At 46.7% G+C, this 13,882-nt stretch overlaps 2 protein-coding genes across 2 annotated transcripts; one reads left to right on the top strand and one right to left on the bottom strand.

The window, feature by feature from the left end:
• Positions 1-1,950: 1,950 nt before the first annotated feature.
• LOC134413760 (zinc finger protein 70-like) lies at positions 1,951-5,081 on the bottom strand. The gene is given in 2 exon segments (XM_063147794.1): positions 1,951-3,477; positions 5,041-5,081. Coding segments are annotated over 2 exon segments (612 nt in total). The 3' UTR covers positions 1,951-2,906.
• Positions 5,082-7,949: 2,868 nt separating this feature from the next.
• On the top strand, positions 7,950-13,882 carry LOC134413814 (UPF0598 protein C8orf82-like). Its single transcript, XM_063147860.1, has 3 exons — positions 7,950-8,162; positions 9,192-9,240; positions 13,349-13,882. Exons 1-3 carry the CDS (start codon positions 8,046-8,048, stop codon positions 13,822-13,824), a joined length of 642 nt encoding a protein of 213 aa, XP_063003930.1. The 5' UTR covers positions 7,950-8,045; the 3' UTR covers positions 13,825-13,882.

Here is a 13,882-nt window from a genome sequence, read left to right as displayed (position 1 = left end):
TATGCTCAATGCCACCAGAAGAAACGATTGGACAGAGAAGAATTTTTAGGGTGCAAAGGTATGTTGGGGGGTCCTTTTATTCCTTTTTACTTAGAGAATTGCTAGGAAACACTAACAACTGGATACTTAAGAAAACAAAAGATGTCATCAAGCTCAGGGAGGAGGGCATCTGGCTGCACTTCTCTTATTTGGGAGTTTCTCCTGAGCCCAGCCCAGAGCTGCTTCTCCAGCTGTAGGTTAGAAATTTAACTCGGGGTAGAAACCAATTTAGCTGAAGTCTGCTGTTTAATCTCCTGTAGTCTGTTAACTTGTGTGCTCCCAAAAAAGCCTGCAGAGAAAACAAAGGAGATTCAAGGCTACCTAGAAAGGAATGCAGACATCCAAGCTGAAGAGAGATAAGGAGACCGGGCTCCCGCACCGACCCTGGGGCTGAAGCAGATGGAAAAACTGAATCTGGGTTACGACTACGTGATAAACAACTGGCAGGCTCATAAAATTTATAAGACAGTTTAATACGTGTGTGCCAGGAAAATGAATCCACAAACATCAGAGGTTTATGTCCAGAAAGGAGACAGAGGAGTCCTTTGACTTTATTTTAATAAAGGGAGAGACCATGGGGCATTCCCCTGGAGTCTCTCAAAATTTTGGAGGATGCAGCCTCCTTTTTATCCTAATTTCCCTTTTCTCTTCCCCCATTGGCTGAGGTACTTGAGAGGTAGAGACTTCCCAAAATGCCTGATACCAAAGATTTCCCTCAAATGTGTAACTCCCCTCTTTTAATTTTTAAATCTTATGGAATTTAGGGGTTTCCTCCATTGTTTCTTTCATCTTGCAACGTACAATTTCATTTATCAGTAACCCTAAAGTTTATTTGTAAAAGCAAATAACTTTTTCCATTGATCAGTGGAATCCTTCCCATTGTTTCTTTTATCTCTCAGTGCTGGTTTTATCTAGCAGCAGACCCACAGCAGGTTTGTAAAGACAATCCCACATTCCTCTCATATGTACATATGTCTTTTATGCATATGCAACAAGTTAAGAGGTAAAATAGACTTGGGAATTTTCGGGGGTGCCTATGCCCTTAGGGAGCACCATCCAGTGCTGAAATTGATCATACTGGCTGTATAGTTTCTACAAATTCTGGGGTTTTTTTCTGCAAATCAGGGTGAGCCTCTGCTTGTGAGACTGCACTGGGACCTTATTAACACCCACCTCACTGAGAGAGGGACCCATCACCTTCTGCCTGGGACCCTGAGCTTAGCTCTCCCTGCCCTGCCGCCCCTGGTATAGATACATATTATAATACTGGCTTTTCACAAATGTAAAAATGGATTTTATATCTGTGGTGTTAAAATAACTTTGCTATATAGTTTCTATTTCTGTTGCTAATTAAGGTTAGACATAGAGTGAAATACCTGATATAATTATGCTTGTGCTAAAATGCCTGCTTTGGTTGGGATAACATCCAATTGAGAGGAACAGCAGATGTGTCTTTACAAACCAGCTGTGGGTCTGCTGGTAAACAAAACTAGCACTGAGAGATAAAAGAAACAATGGGAAGGATTCCACTGATCAATGGAAAAAGATATTTGCCTTTACAAATAAAAAAGAAATTGGGTTTGCTGATAAATGAAATTGGACATTGAAAGATGAAAGAAACAATGAGGGAAACCCCTAAATTCCATAAGAATTAAAAATTAAAATTATTCATTAGAGGGAAATCTTTGGTATCAGGTATTTCAGGAAGTTTGTGCCTCTCAAACACCGCAGCCAATGGGGGAAGAGAGAAGGGAAATTGGGATAAAAAGGAGGCTGCATCCTCCAAAATTTTGAGAGACCCCAGGGGAATGCCCCATGGCCTCTCCCTTTATTCAAATAAAGTCAAAGGACTTCTCTGTCTCCTTTCTGGACATAAATCTCTGATGTTTGTGGATTAATTTTCCTAACACAATGAACACAGGATGAGGACACCTCTACAGATCTGCTAACTATCAGCAACCACTGTCTGAAGGCAGTGTGGACCAGACCCAAAACTGAAGATGATGATAAAAAAAGGACTAAAACCACAAGCCAGGAACACTCATGCTCTAAAATGGCAGATCCAAGGACGAGATATGCTAAGGAGTTCTTGGAACATATAAACTGGTTTGGGGAAATGTTTACTATGCAAAAGGGTCTATGAATATTCAAAAGGTTGGTGTAAGGGAAAAGGTATTTAAGGGGTATCCCCAGCTGAGTGCCAAGATGCACCTGGCTGTAATAACTTTTGCTATATGGTCCTTGTTTCCTACTGTTCTTTATTAAACTTTTTAAATTTTCACAGGAGACTGAAGGTGTTTTTCACACCCCACACCCCCTGCCTGCTGATACATCTTGCCAGCCCACTCTGGTGCTCCCCGAGCCCTGCTGGGGCACCGGGATCAGCTGCCCCTGTGGGTTTGTGCAGCAGAGCCTCTGTCAATGCTGTAGTTGTTGTTCTTTGTTTGCTTTATTATACACACCAGTAAAGAACTGTTATTCCTCTTCCCATATTTTTGCCTGAGAGCCCCTTAATTTCATGATTCTAATAATTCAGAGGAAGGGGGTTTACATTTTCCATTCCAAGGAGGGCTCCTGCCTTCCTTAGCAGACACCCATCTTTCAAACCACGACAAGGTAAAAAATCAGCTCTTCCCAGGGAGTTTCCAATATGGAGCTGAGACCCAATGGATGTTCCTGCCCCAGCGTTGAGTCAGGTGCCTACTGGGAACCAGGATGATGTAGAGACCAGCCAGGTATCTTCCCAACTTGGATTATTGGGACTGTGGGTCATCAGGGCTCTCTGCAATGAGGGTTCTCTGATGGGGGAGGAAGTTGGAGCAGTGCATGAAGCTCCTCCTGTAGCTGGGGCACTTGCAGGGCTTCCCTTAGCGGTGTCTCCACTGGTGTTGATTCAAGACTGAGCTGGTCCTGAACCTCTTCCCACACTCAGGGCACTTGTAGGGCCTCTCCCCGGTGTGGATGCGCCGGTGCCTGGTGAGGTGGGAGTTGTGCTTGAAGCCCTTCCTGCAGTTGGGGCAGAGGAAGGGCCTCTCCTCAGTGTGAATCCGCTGCTGTGTAAGGAGAAGGGAGCTGATCTGAAATGATTTCCCACACTCAGAACACTCGTAGGGCCTCTCCCCAGTGTGGATCTTCTGGTGGGAAGTCAGGCGGGGGCTCTGGAGGAAGTTCTAGCCACATTCCCAGCACTCACAGGGCTGCTCCCCGGTGTGGATGCAATGGTGGATGGTGAGCTGGGGGCTGTCTCTGAAGCCCTTTCCACACTCAGGACACTCGTAGGGCTTCTCCTCAGTGTGGATCATCTGGTGGTGAAGCAGGCAGGACCTACAGCTGAAGCTCTTCCCACACTTCAAGCACTTGTGGGGCTTCTCCCCATCATGGAGCTGCTCAGGGATCACCAGCTCTGAGCTCTGGCTGAAGCTCTGTCCACCTCCCTGGCTTAGGGTGGGCTTTCCTCCTCAGATCCCCGCCATCTGCATTTGCAGCCCCTCCTCGTGAGGCATCTCCGGGGCTTTTCCTCCCCGTGTGTTTCCGGCGCCGGGGAGCCGCTCAAAACGGCCTCTTCCACCAGGTTCTGCTGTGGGGATTTGTCCTCCCTGCTCTCCATGCTCAGCTCCTGCTCTGGGGGAGGAAGGACAAGGACAGGATGGGATTTGCCTCTGTGCCACAGGCAAGGGCAAGGAGATCCCCCCAGGGCTGTGCTGCAGCCGGGGGCCGTTCTGGGCTGGGAGATGGAGCAGCACAAAGAGGAAAGGGGCACTGACTTCCTCCTCACCTGCCTCAGTGTCCCGGGGCATCTTCCTCTTCCTCACAGACTCCCAGGGGTTGGCAATAGGAAATCCCGGTTTGGGGAAAAACAAGAGATGAGCACCTTGGGTTTGAAGGTCCCCCTGTCCAAGTCCATATCTAGATGTCAGCATCATGTGTCCATAAAAATCTCCTCTAAAAAAGCCTCCCAGGAGTTCCCCATTTCTGGTCTCTCAGTTTTGGGGTTCTGGGATTCCTCCCTGTCCAGGCTGCTGGGTGTCCCAGCAATCCCAAAAGCTCCTCTCTATTCTGTCTCCCCATTTAGGCATGCTGGGGTATTTGGGGGTCCCTTCTCCCCTCATTCTCTGCTCTGGGCTGCAGCGGCTCCAAGGAGTCCCCCTGCCCCTCTCCAGGCTCTTGAGGCTTCCGCCAATGGCAGCGCTCCCTCCTCTCTGGGCTTCCCACTTTGGCCTCCTGGGGGACATAGGGCTCTGCTGTCCCTACAAGGGGCCTTTTCTGCTCAGTTTTGCAGGTTTTCATTTTCCAAACATCCCCCCAGAAAAGGGACTCCCAGGATATCTGGGCCGAGCTCCCCATCCCTAGTCTCAATCCCAAGGGTCGGGGGACGGTTTGGTGGTACTGAGGCACCTGAACCTGCACTATATCCCACAGGAATGGGCAAGGGAATAACAAGGCTGGGGGAAGCCATGAGAAAGAACGACCACAGCCACATTCCTGGATTCACTCCTCCACCGAGGAGCTTGCATCCTGGAGGAGATATCCCACAGAATATCTGTGGGATATCACCCCCAACACCTGCAGTCCTCCAGGGCTGAATCCAGAGCCTGCTTCTGCCTGGCTGAGAGCACAGAGGGAGCTGCAGGACATCTCAGGTTTCCCTGGATATTTCTCCAGATGAGCACTCTGGCTCTCCCAGCCTGGCTCCAGGCCAGCTGGGCTCCAGCTCTTGGAGCACCTCTGGGGCCTCCTCTGGACTGGTTCCAGCAGCTCCAGGTCCTTCCTGTGCTGGGCCCCAGGGCTGGGGCAGCTCTGCAGGTGGGGTCTCACCTGAGTTGGGCTGAGAAGCAGAAACCTCCCCTTCTCTGCTGCCCACACTAGGGCTCAGTCCAGGCTCAGGGTGGCTTTCAGTGCTGGGGCTTCCCTCTGCTTTCCTCGATATGCCTTTGTGCCTCCTCATCCTCTTCCTCCCACTCCTCCTCTTCCATCCCTCCTTCTCCTCCTCCCTCAGCCCACCTCCTTCTCCTATTCCATCCCTTCTGGCTCTCCTCCTTCATCCTTCCCCTTCCCTCCCTCCTCCTCCTCCCCCAGCAGCAGCCACACCCTTGGTGCCCCGTTCCCGCAGCCCTCGCAGCCGCGGCAGGAGCAGGGATGGAGCCGGGACAGGTCGGGATGGGCAGTGCGGCGCTCTCGGCTGCTCCCAGCCGCTGCGTGTGGGGGGAACTGGGCCCAGGCCAAAGGAGAGGCAAACTGAGCAAACTGGGGGCTGCACATCCAAACTGGGCCTTGCTGGGGACCCTGCCTGGCCAGTGCCAGCCCTTGGGGCTCCTCTCGACACATCTGCCAGGGGGGAACGCACACAGGGCTGGGGGATCCCAGCAGTGGCAGCACTGCCAGGGACTGGTTTGTACTGTGGGAACTGGGAATGACTGTGAGCATGCTGAGGGACACTGCGATATACTGGGAGTATCTGTTAACCATACTCAGGTGACTGGAACCACATTGGGAACAGGTGGGACCATGCTGGGAAGAACTGGGACCCCATGCTGGGGGCAACTGGGAGCGAGTGGGAATGACTGGGTGTACACTGGGGACAACTGGGTGTGACTGGGACCACGCTGGCAGGGACTGGGATCATCCGTGGATTGGCTGGCACTATACTAGGGATAACTGGGATCACACTGGGAGGAACAGGAAGTGACTGGAACTGTGCTAGGGGCTACTGGGATCCTACTGGGATCATAGTAGGAAAAGCTGGCCAATGCTGGGAGTGACTGGCATCATACTGGCAGGAACTGGGACTGCACTGAGGGTGACTGGGAGTGGCTGTGAGCAACTGGCATCAGGCTGGAAGCAACTCAGGGCAACTGGAGATGACTGGGAGAGACTGAAACCACACTGGGGGTAAATGGGAGCAACTGGAACACTGGATGATCATGGGAGCAGCTGTGCCCATGCTGGGATCATACTGGGATCCTATGGGAAATAGCTGGGATCATACTGGGAGTGACTGGGAAGGTGCTGGCTCTGACTGGAACCATACTGGAAGCGACTGGGATCAACTGAGCCCACACTGGGAGTGACAGGGAGTCACTCTGAGCATGACTGCAATAATGCTGGGAGTATCTGGGACTGACTGGGGTCATACTGGGAGTGACTACTGCTCCTGCTGGGGTCATCCTGGGAGCCACTGGGAACACACTTTGTGCAACTGCCAGAAACTGGGATCATGGTGGAGGCAACCGGGAGGAACTGGGAAAGACTGGGATCATTCTGAGCTAACTAGCACTGTACTAGGCCAACTGGAATATGCTGGGAGTGCCTGTGACCATACTGGGGGGACTGGAAGCACACAGGGAGCAGCTGGGACCATGCTGGGGGCAACTGGGAATGAGCTGGACCTTGCTGAGAGGTACTGGGACTATTCTAGGGACAACTGGGATCATACTGGGAGGAACTGGGAACAACTGGAACTATACTGGAGGCAACTGGGATCACACTGGGATGACAGTGGCAGCAGCTGGGTCCATGCTGGGTGAGACTGGGATCATACTGAGGATGCTTGGAATCATACTGGGATTGACTGGGAATGGCTGTGAGTAACTGGAATCATGCTGAAAGTAACTGGGGAGAAGTGGGAGTGACTGGGAGCATGCTGGGGGGACTGGGATATACTGGAAGAGACTGGGAGTCACTGGGATTATATTGGAGGCTCCTGGGGTCATGCTGGCATTGACAGGGAGCAACTGGAATCACACTGGGGGCCACGGGCATCATACTGGGAGTGACTGGGAGTGATTTGAGTTACACTACAAGTGACTGGGATCATACTAGGAGTGACTGGGATCACACTGGGAGTAGTTACAATTGGGCTGGGATTTTCCCACCTAAATTTGGGGTTTTTTCCTTTATCCCAATATTTCCCCCCTCATCCTCATGATCCCCCCCCTTATTATATTTGGCCTTATTTCGTTCCTTTTCCACCTAATTTTGGTATTTTCCCACCTAATCTTGGTGTTTTGGGCCTTATCCTCTCACATTTTGACGTAATTTTGGTATTTTCCCCTTATCCCAGTAATTTTCCCCTCATCCCAGTTGTTTTTCCACCTCATTTTCAGATTTTTTGCGTCAGCCCAGTATCTTCCCACCTTTTACCACATTTCAGTGTTTCCCCCCCCTCATTTATTTTGTTTTTCACCCAATTTTGATATTTTCCCCCTTATCACAGTGGCTTTCCCCTCATCCCAGTATTTTCTCATCTCATTTTGCTGGGTTTTTACCTCATTTCATTACTTATCCCCCTCTTTTTTTTTTTTTTTTTTTTTAGTTTTTCACCTCATTTTTATATTTTTCCCTTATCCCAGTGGTTTTTTCCTCATCCCGGTGTTTTCCCTCTTCATTTTGGCATTTCCCCCTCATTTTGTGGTTTCTCCCCCGTCATTTCCCCCCCTCATTTTCCACTTTTCCCCTCATCCCACTCTGTTTCCACCCCATCCCCTCTGTTTTTCTACCTCAACCCAGTGTTTCTTCCCTCAGCCAGAGATTTTTCCGCCTCATTTTCCAACTTTTTCCCTCAGCCCGGAGCTTTTCCCTTCGCCTCTGGGGCTCTGAAAGCCCTGAGGGCAAAATGGCAGGAAGCCGCCGGGGGAGGGGAGGGCGGGGGGCGCATCTATGAGGGGGCGCAGCGCTATAGGGGCCTATAGAGGGTTTTTTATGGGGTCGCTGAGCCTTTTTATGGCTTTGAGCCCCTATAGAGAAGACCTGAGGAGTTTCTGAAGGGATTCTATAGGATTTATATGGGACTATTAACTGTCCCTATAACTGCGGGACAACCCCGGCCCTTCTCCTTCCATTTCCGCTTCCCTCCAGAACCTTTTCACCGCCGCACTACCCGCGATGCTCACAAATTGCGGTTCCCCAGGTGGCCACTTCCGGGTGGCGCCGGTGGCGCGGCCGTCGCTGTCGCTTGTCGCGACAGGGAGGAGGCCTGGCCCTGTCGGGAGTCGCCACTCGCTGTCGCGATGAGGGTGGAGGCGGTGCTGCGGCTCTGTTCGCGCCCGGAGCTCCGGTACCAGCAGGGACAGCGACCGGAACCTGGAATCCGCGAATATTTTTATTACGTAGATCACCAAGGACAGGTGAGGGGGGATTGGTAAGGGATCGATAAGGGATCGATAAGGGTTGGGGGGTCGGGAGGGGGTTCTGGGCAACGGATCCCGCCTGGATTCTGGACAGACTGCGAAAAAATCGCAGGGAGGATCCCACAGAAAACCCGGGAGGATCCTGATCAAATCCCAAAATAATTCCGGATTGTTATAAATTGAGCCGACAATTTGCCAAGTAAAATCAATTGAGAATTTATTGATTACAGCGGGCAAAGCAATAAGCAAATCAGCGCTGGGCGACAGGGGAGTCTCCGCTCCGCCACTGCCGCACTCTTCTGATATTTCGTGGAGTTCTTACACAGTCCTGCTTCCGGGTTGTTGTGTAGTACTCTGCATATTCTTCTTTTGTTTCTAGGTGGTCATAGTCCACCTCCCGGAGGTCTGAAGATGAAGGTTGGTATTTTTCCTTTGTCTGATTCCTGGAATTTTAAGCTCAATCTACTGAGTTCCTGGAATCTTAAGTTTACTGAGCGGATAAGCTAATATTGTGTTATCAATCATAGCAAGCCCACCACCCAATAGTGTACTAAGCAGATAAACAAATGTTTGTGGAACCCATTGTCTTTGGTTTCACCTTCCTTATCCTTTTAAGTCTGGAAATTTATTAGGCAACAGTCTTACTGGAATAACTTTGTCAGCTTTGATGAACAAACCTAAAGTTTTAACCCATTACACGGATTAAAACCCAGGTTAAACCCAGATTAAACCCTGATTAAACCCAGATTAAACCTGTATCAAACGCAAATAAATCCCAAACAAATCCCAGCTGGATCCTGGCCAGATCCCACACAAATCCCGGTCAGATTCCAAAGGAATCCCAAAAAAACCTTTCCATGGACTCGGGGCAGATCCCAAAACAATCCTAAAATTTCCGGGGCAAATCCCAGCTGGATCCCCCTAAAAAAAACCACCAAAAGGATCCAGGACAGATCCCAAATGCATCCCAGAGATAAATTCCAGGTTTTTTGGGGAAAACTCGCCCTTTTCCTGCTTTTTCTGCAGCTTTTTCTGGATGACACCAAAGTCAAGAACTTTGTCACCTTCTTCAAAGGTACTGCCCTAATTAACCTGATTAATTTAATCTCTTGTTAATTTGGAGCTGAATATTTATTTGGATTTGTTATTAATTGAGATTTGAGCCTTCATTAGGATTTAATCCTTAATTTTAGGTGGGACTGCCTAATTTGCATATAAATATTTCATTAATTAATAATTTCCTGATTAATTAATAATTTCCTCAGTCATTAATTTCCCTAATTATTTTCCTAATTAGTTAATTAAGAAATATTTCTTAAGTTAAAAAATTAATTTTTATGAAGCATTTTCCCTTCCCAATTCTTCTTTCCCTTCCCAGTTCTTCCTTTCCTTCATCCATAAAATTCCCAAAGAACTTCACAAAAACCTCCAAAAAACCCCGGAAAAACAAAAAAAAATCCACAAAAACCACCAGAAAACCCCAAAAAAACCCAACAAAAAAAACTCAAAACAACACTGGGAAAACACTCAAAAAACCCCAAAAAAACCTCAAAAAAACGCGTGAAAAAAACCCCAAAACCCACAAAAATCACCAATAAAAAACTCCAAATAACCACTTGAAAAACCTTCAAAAAAGCCCCCCAAAAAACACCACAAAACCCCCAAAATACAGTACCAAAAACCCAGAAAATGGCCAGAAAAACACCAGAAAATGGCCAGGAAAAAAAACCAAAAAACTAAAAAACCCCAAAAGGCCCCAGAGACCACCTCACAAATCACCACAAAAACCCCAAAAGACCCTGGAAAAACCAAAAAAAACCCACCAAAAAAAAAAAATAATCACAAAAGCCACCAGAAATCCCCCAAAAATCCTACCAAAAAAAAAAAAAACCCGCCCAAAGCAACACTGGAAAAACCCTCAAAAGACCCCCAAAACCCACTACAGAAATTACCAATAAAAAACCCCAAATAACTACTGGAAAAACCTGCAAAAAAGCCCTTTAAAAAATCCAAAAAACACCACAAAAACCCTAAAATACATTGAAAAAAACACAGAAAAGCCAAAAAAAAAAAAAAAACACCAGAAAACCGTCAGAAAAAAAACCTAAAAAAAAAAGCCCAAAGGCTCCAGAAACCGCCTCACAAATCACCACAAACATCCCAAAAAGACCCTGGAAAAACCCAAAAAACCCCACAAAAAATCTTCACAAAAACCACCAGAAAACCCAAAAAAACCCACCAAAAACACCCACAAACAACACTGGAAAACGCTCAAAAAAAAGCCTCAAAAAACCCCCAAAACCCACTACAAAAATCACCAATAAAAACCCAAATAACCGCTGGAAAAACCTTCAATAAAGTCCCTGAAAAATCCAAAAAACCCCACAAAAACCCCACAATACACTGAAAAAAACCCCAGAAAAAACCCCAAAAAACACCAGTAAACTACCAGAAAAAAACCTAAAAAATTCCCTAAAGGCCTCAGAAATCACCACAAAACCCTCCAAAAGACGCCACAAGAACCCAAAAAAACCCACCAAGAAAACCCTTCAAAAAACCCCCAAAAAGCCTCAGAAAACCTGAAAACCCACTACAAAAAACACCAACCCCCACCCCCCTTCCCCAAATAACCACTGGAAAACCGTGCAAAAAAGCCTCCAAAAATGTAAGAAACACCACAAAACCCCCAAAATACATTGAATCAAAATCCAGAAATGCCCTAAAAAAACCAGAAAACCGCAAGAAATAAAAACTTAGTAAAACCTAAAAAAACTCCAAAAGGCCCCAGAAACCACCTCACAAATCACCACAAAACCCCAAAAAAAACCACCGGAAAACCAGAAAAACCATCAAGTAAACATAAAAAATCTCCCAAAACGATACAGAAAAACTCCAAAAAAACTGAAAAATCCCGTCATGAAAGGCTAAAAAAAAAAAAACCCCAAAACCCACCAAAGAAACACCCCAAAAAACCCACTGGAAAAGTCCCCCAAGAAACTCTGGAAAACCCACCAAAAAAACTCCAAAACCTCCGCAAAAAACCCCAAAACTCTCAATAAACTCAATTTAAAAACTCAAAATACCCCAATAAAAATCCGTAATAAACCACTTGAAAATCCCCAAAAAAACCCAAAAAGACCCCAGAAAAAAACCAAAAACCACCCTGAAACCCCTAAAAAAACTCCACGAAACTTACCAAAAAACCAACAGAAAACCTCCTAAAATCCACCAGAAAAGCCAAAAAAATCTCAACAAAAACCTCTTAAAAATCTCTAAAAACCATCCGCAAAACCAAAAACATGCACCAAAAAAAAATCCCCAAAACCACCAAAAATCACCCAACCCCCCCCCCCCAAAAAGACACCAGAAAAGCCCCAAAAACCACCACACAAACTTCCAAAAAACTGCCAAAGACCCCAAAAAAACACTGGAAAACTCCAAAGAAATCTCAAAATAGCAATGGAAAAACACCCAAAAAACCTGGGAAAAAACCTAAAAACCCCCCAAAAATGCAAAAACTGACCAAAAAATATTGCATGGAAAGCACCAAAAAAGATCCCAAAAAAACTTCACAGAAACCTCCAAAAAATTCAAAAAAACCTCCAAAATACCTTCCAAAACCAATAGAAAAACCACCAAAAAAACCCCCAAAACCACCAAAACAATATGAAAAAACCCCAAAAATCCACCAGAAAAGCCCGAAAAAATCTCCACCAAAACCCATCAACAAGACCACATAAACCCACCAAAAAAAAAAGCCCAAAAAAACCCCCAAAACCACCAGAAAAACCTCAAAAAACCCACAAAAACACTCCAGAAGCGCAACAGAAAAACCCCAAAGAAACCCCAATATACTATTGGAAAAACCTTTAAAAACTCCTAAAAAACAACTCAAAAATCACAAAAAAAAATCCAGAAAACCCACCAATAACACTTCAAAAATCATGACAAAACCACCAAAAAATGGCAGAAAACCATCTAAAACACCCAAAAAACCTGCCAAAAACCACCAAAAAATCCCCAAAAAACCCTACTAAACCACCATTAAACAATACTGGAAAAACCCCACATAACACAGGAAAACCCTAAAAGAAAAACCAAAAAACCACCACGTAAAACCTCAAAAAAAGCCCTGTAAGACCCCAAAGAGGCACCAGAAAAACCCCAAAGAAACCCACAAATATCACAGGAAAATTCCCAAAAATCACCCAAAAAACCTGGAAAAAATCTCAAAAATCACCTAAATAATTCCAGAAAAACCACCAATAAAACCCAAGAAAATCTCAATGAAACCCCCCCCAAAATGACGAAAATCCATCCAAAATCCACCAAAAAACTGTCAAAAACCACCAAAAATGCCTACTAAATCATTATGAAAGACCACTTGAAAAACCCCAAATAAGACAGGAAAAACTCCCAAAAAACCCCAAAACGACCACTAAAACCACCAAAACACCATTAAAAACACCCCAAACAAATCTCCACATAAACCCCCCCAAAAAAACACAAAGAAGCATCCAAAACACCCCCAAAATTGTCAAAAAACTCGCTAAAAAGCCCTACAAAACTACCAAAAAACCACCACAAAACCCCCAAATTAGACTAGAAACCCCCCCCCCCAAAAAAAAACCAAAAAGACACAAAAAAAACCCTAGAAACACCACAAAAACCTCAAAAATACCTGCAAAAGACTCCAGAGTAGCACCAGAAAAACCCTAAATAAACCCCAAATACCACTGGAAAAACCCCAAAAAACACTCAGAAAGACACTAGAAAACCCTCAAAACCCCCCCAAAAACCTGAAAAATAAGGGAAAAATTTCCAAAAAGATCCCAAAAAACCACCAATAACACCCCAAAAATTCTCCCTGAAATCCCAAAAAAATTGTGAAAAACCATTCAAAAGAACCCATAAACTGTCCAAAAAATGACCGAAAAACCCTACTAAGCCTCTATTAAAAAACACTGGGAAAAGCCAAAATAAGACTGGAAAAACACCAAAAACAACCCTAAAACCACTATAAAGATACCAAAAAACACTGAAAACACCCTACAAATAACACCCAGAAAACCATCAGGAAACCCCAAAAAATCTCCACAAATTCTCCACAAAATCGCCAAAGAAAACCTCTTTACACAGCCCCCCCAAAATCCCTGTCACTGATCCTGGAATTTTTCCCCCAGACGTCGGATTCCTCTCCTTCTTCTTCCGGCACCTGGAGCGGAACCGCAGCGGGCGTTACCAGGAGCACTTCCCCTTCCTGTCGTGCTGTGGCCGCGAGTGGAATTTCCTTCGCTGCTCCGACCTTCCCGTGGTTTTCACCCAAATCCTGCCTGGCCCCGGTGGCAATTCCCTGCTGTCCTACTGCGGGGGCGGCTCCAAGCTGGTGGTGCCCTTCCAGCCAGGAATGTTGGCCGTGTGCCCGCGCAACGGGCGCCTCTACCACCCGGCGCCGGAGAGGGTCAGTGGCGTTGGGTTGGTGCATTGGGCCCTGGCCCAAGAGTTGAGCTCGGGGTTTCGCTTCCAGGACGGGCCCCAGCAGCCCCCGACGCATTTGCTTTGGCAGGGGAAGGAGCATCGGCTCTCCGGGGAAATCCTGGGAATGCTGCGGGCAGAGAAATCGGGATCGGAGGTGGGAGCTGCAATTTCCGCCTCGTGAACCGCTGAAAATCAGAATAAACTCGGTCCTGCAGTCATTAAATTCACTGGTTAATTAA

Source organism: Melospiza melodia, unplaced genomic scaffold, assembly GCF_035770615.1.
Source record: "Melospiza melodia melodia isolate bMelMel2 unplaced genomic scaffold, bMelMel2.pri scaffold_51, whole genome shotgun sequence".
In the NCBI taxonomy this organism is placed as follows: Eukaryota; Metazoa; Chordata; class Aves; order Passeriformes; family Passerellidae; genus Melospiza; species Melospiza melodia.
Note: the sequence above shows the minus strand (reverse complement) of the source record. Positions and strands in the feature narration are given on the sequence as shown.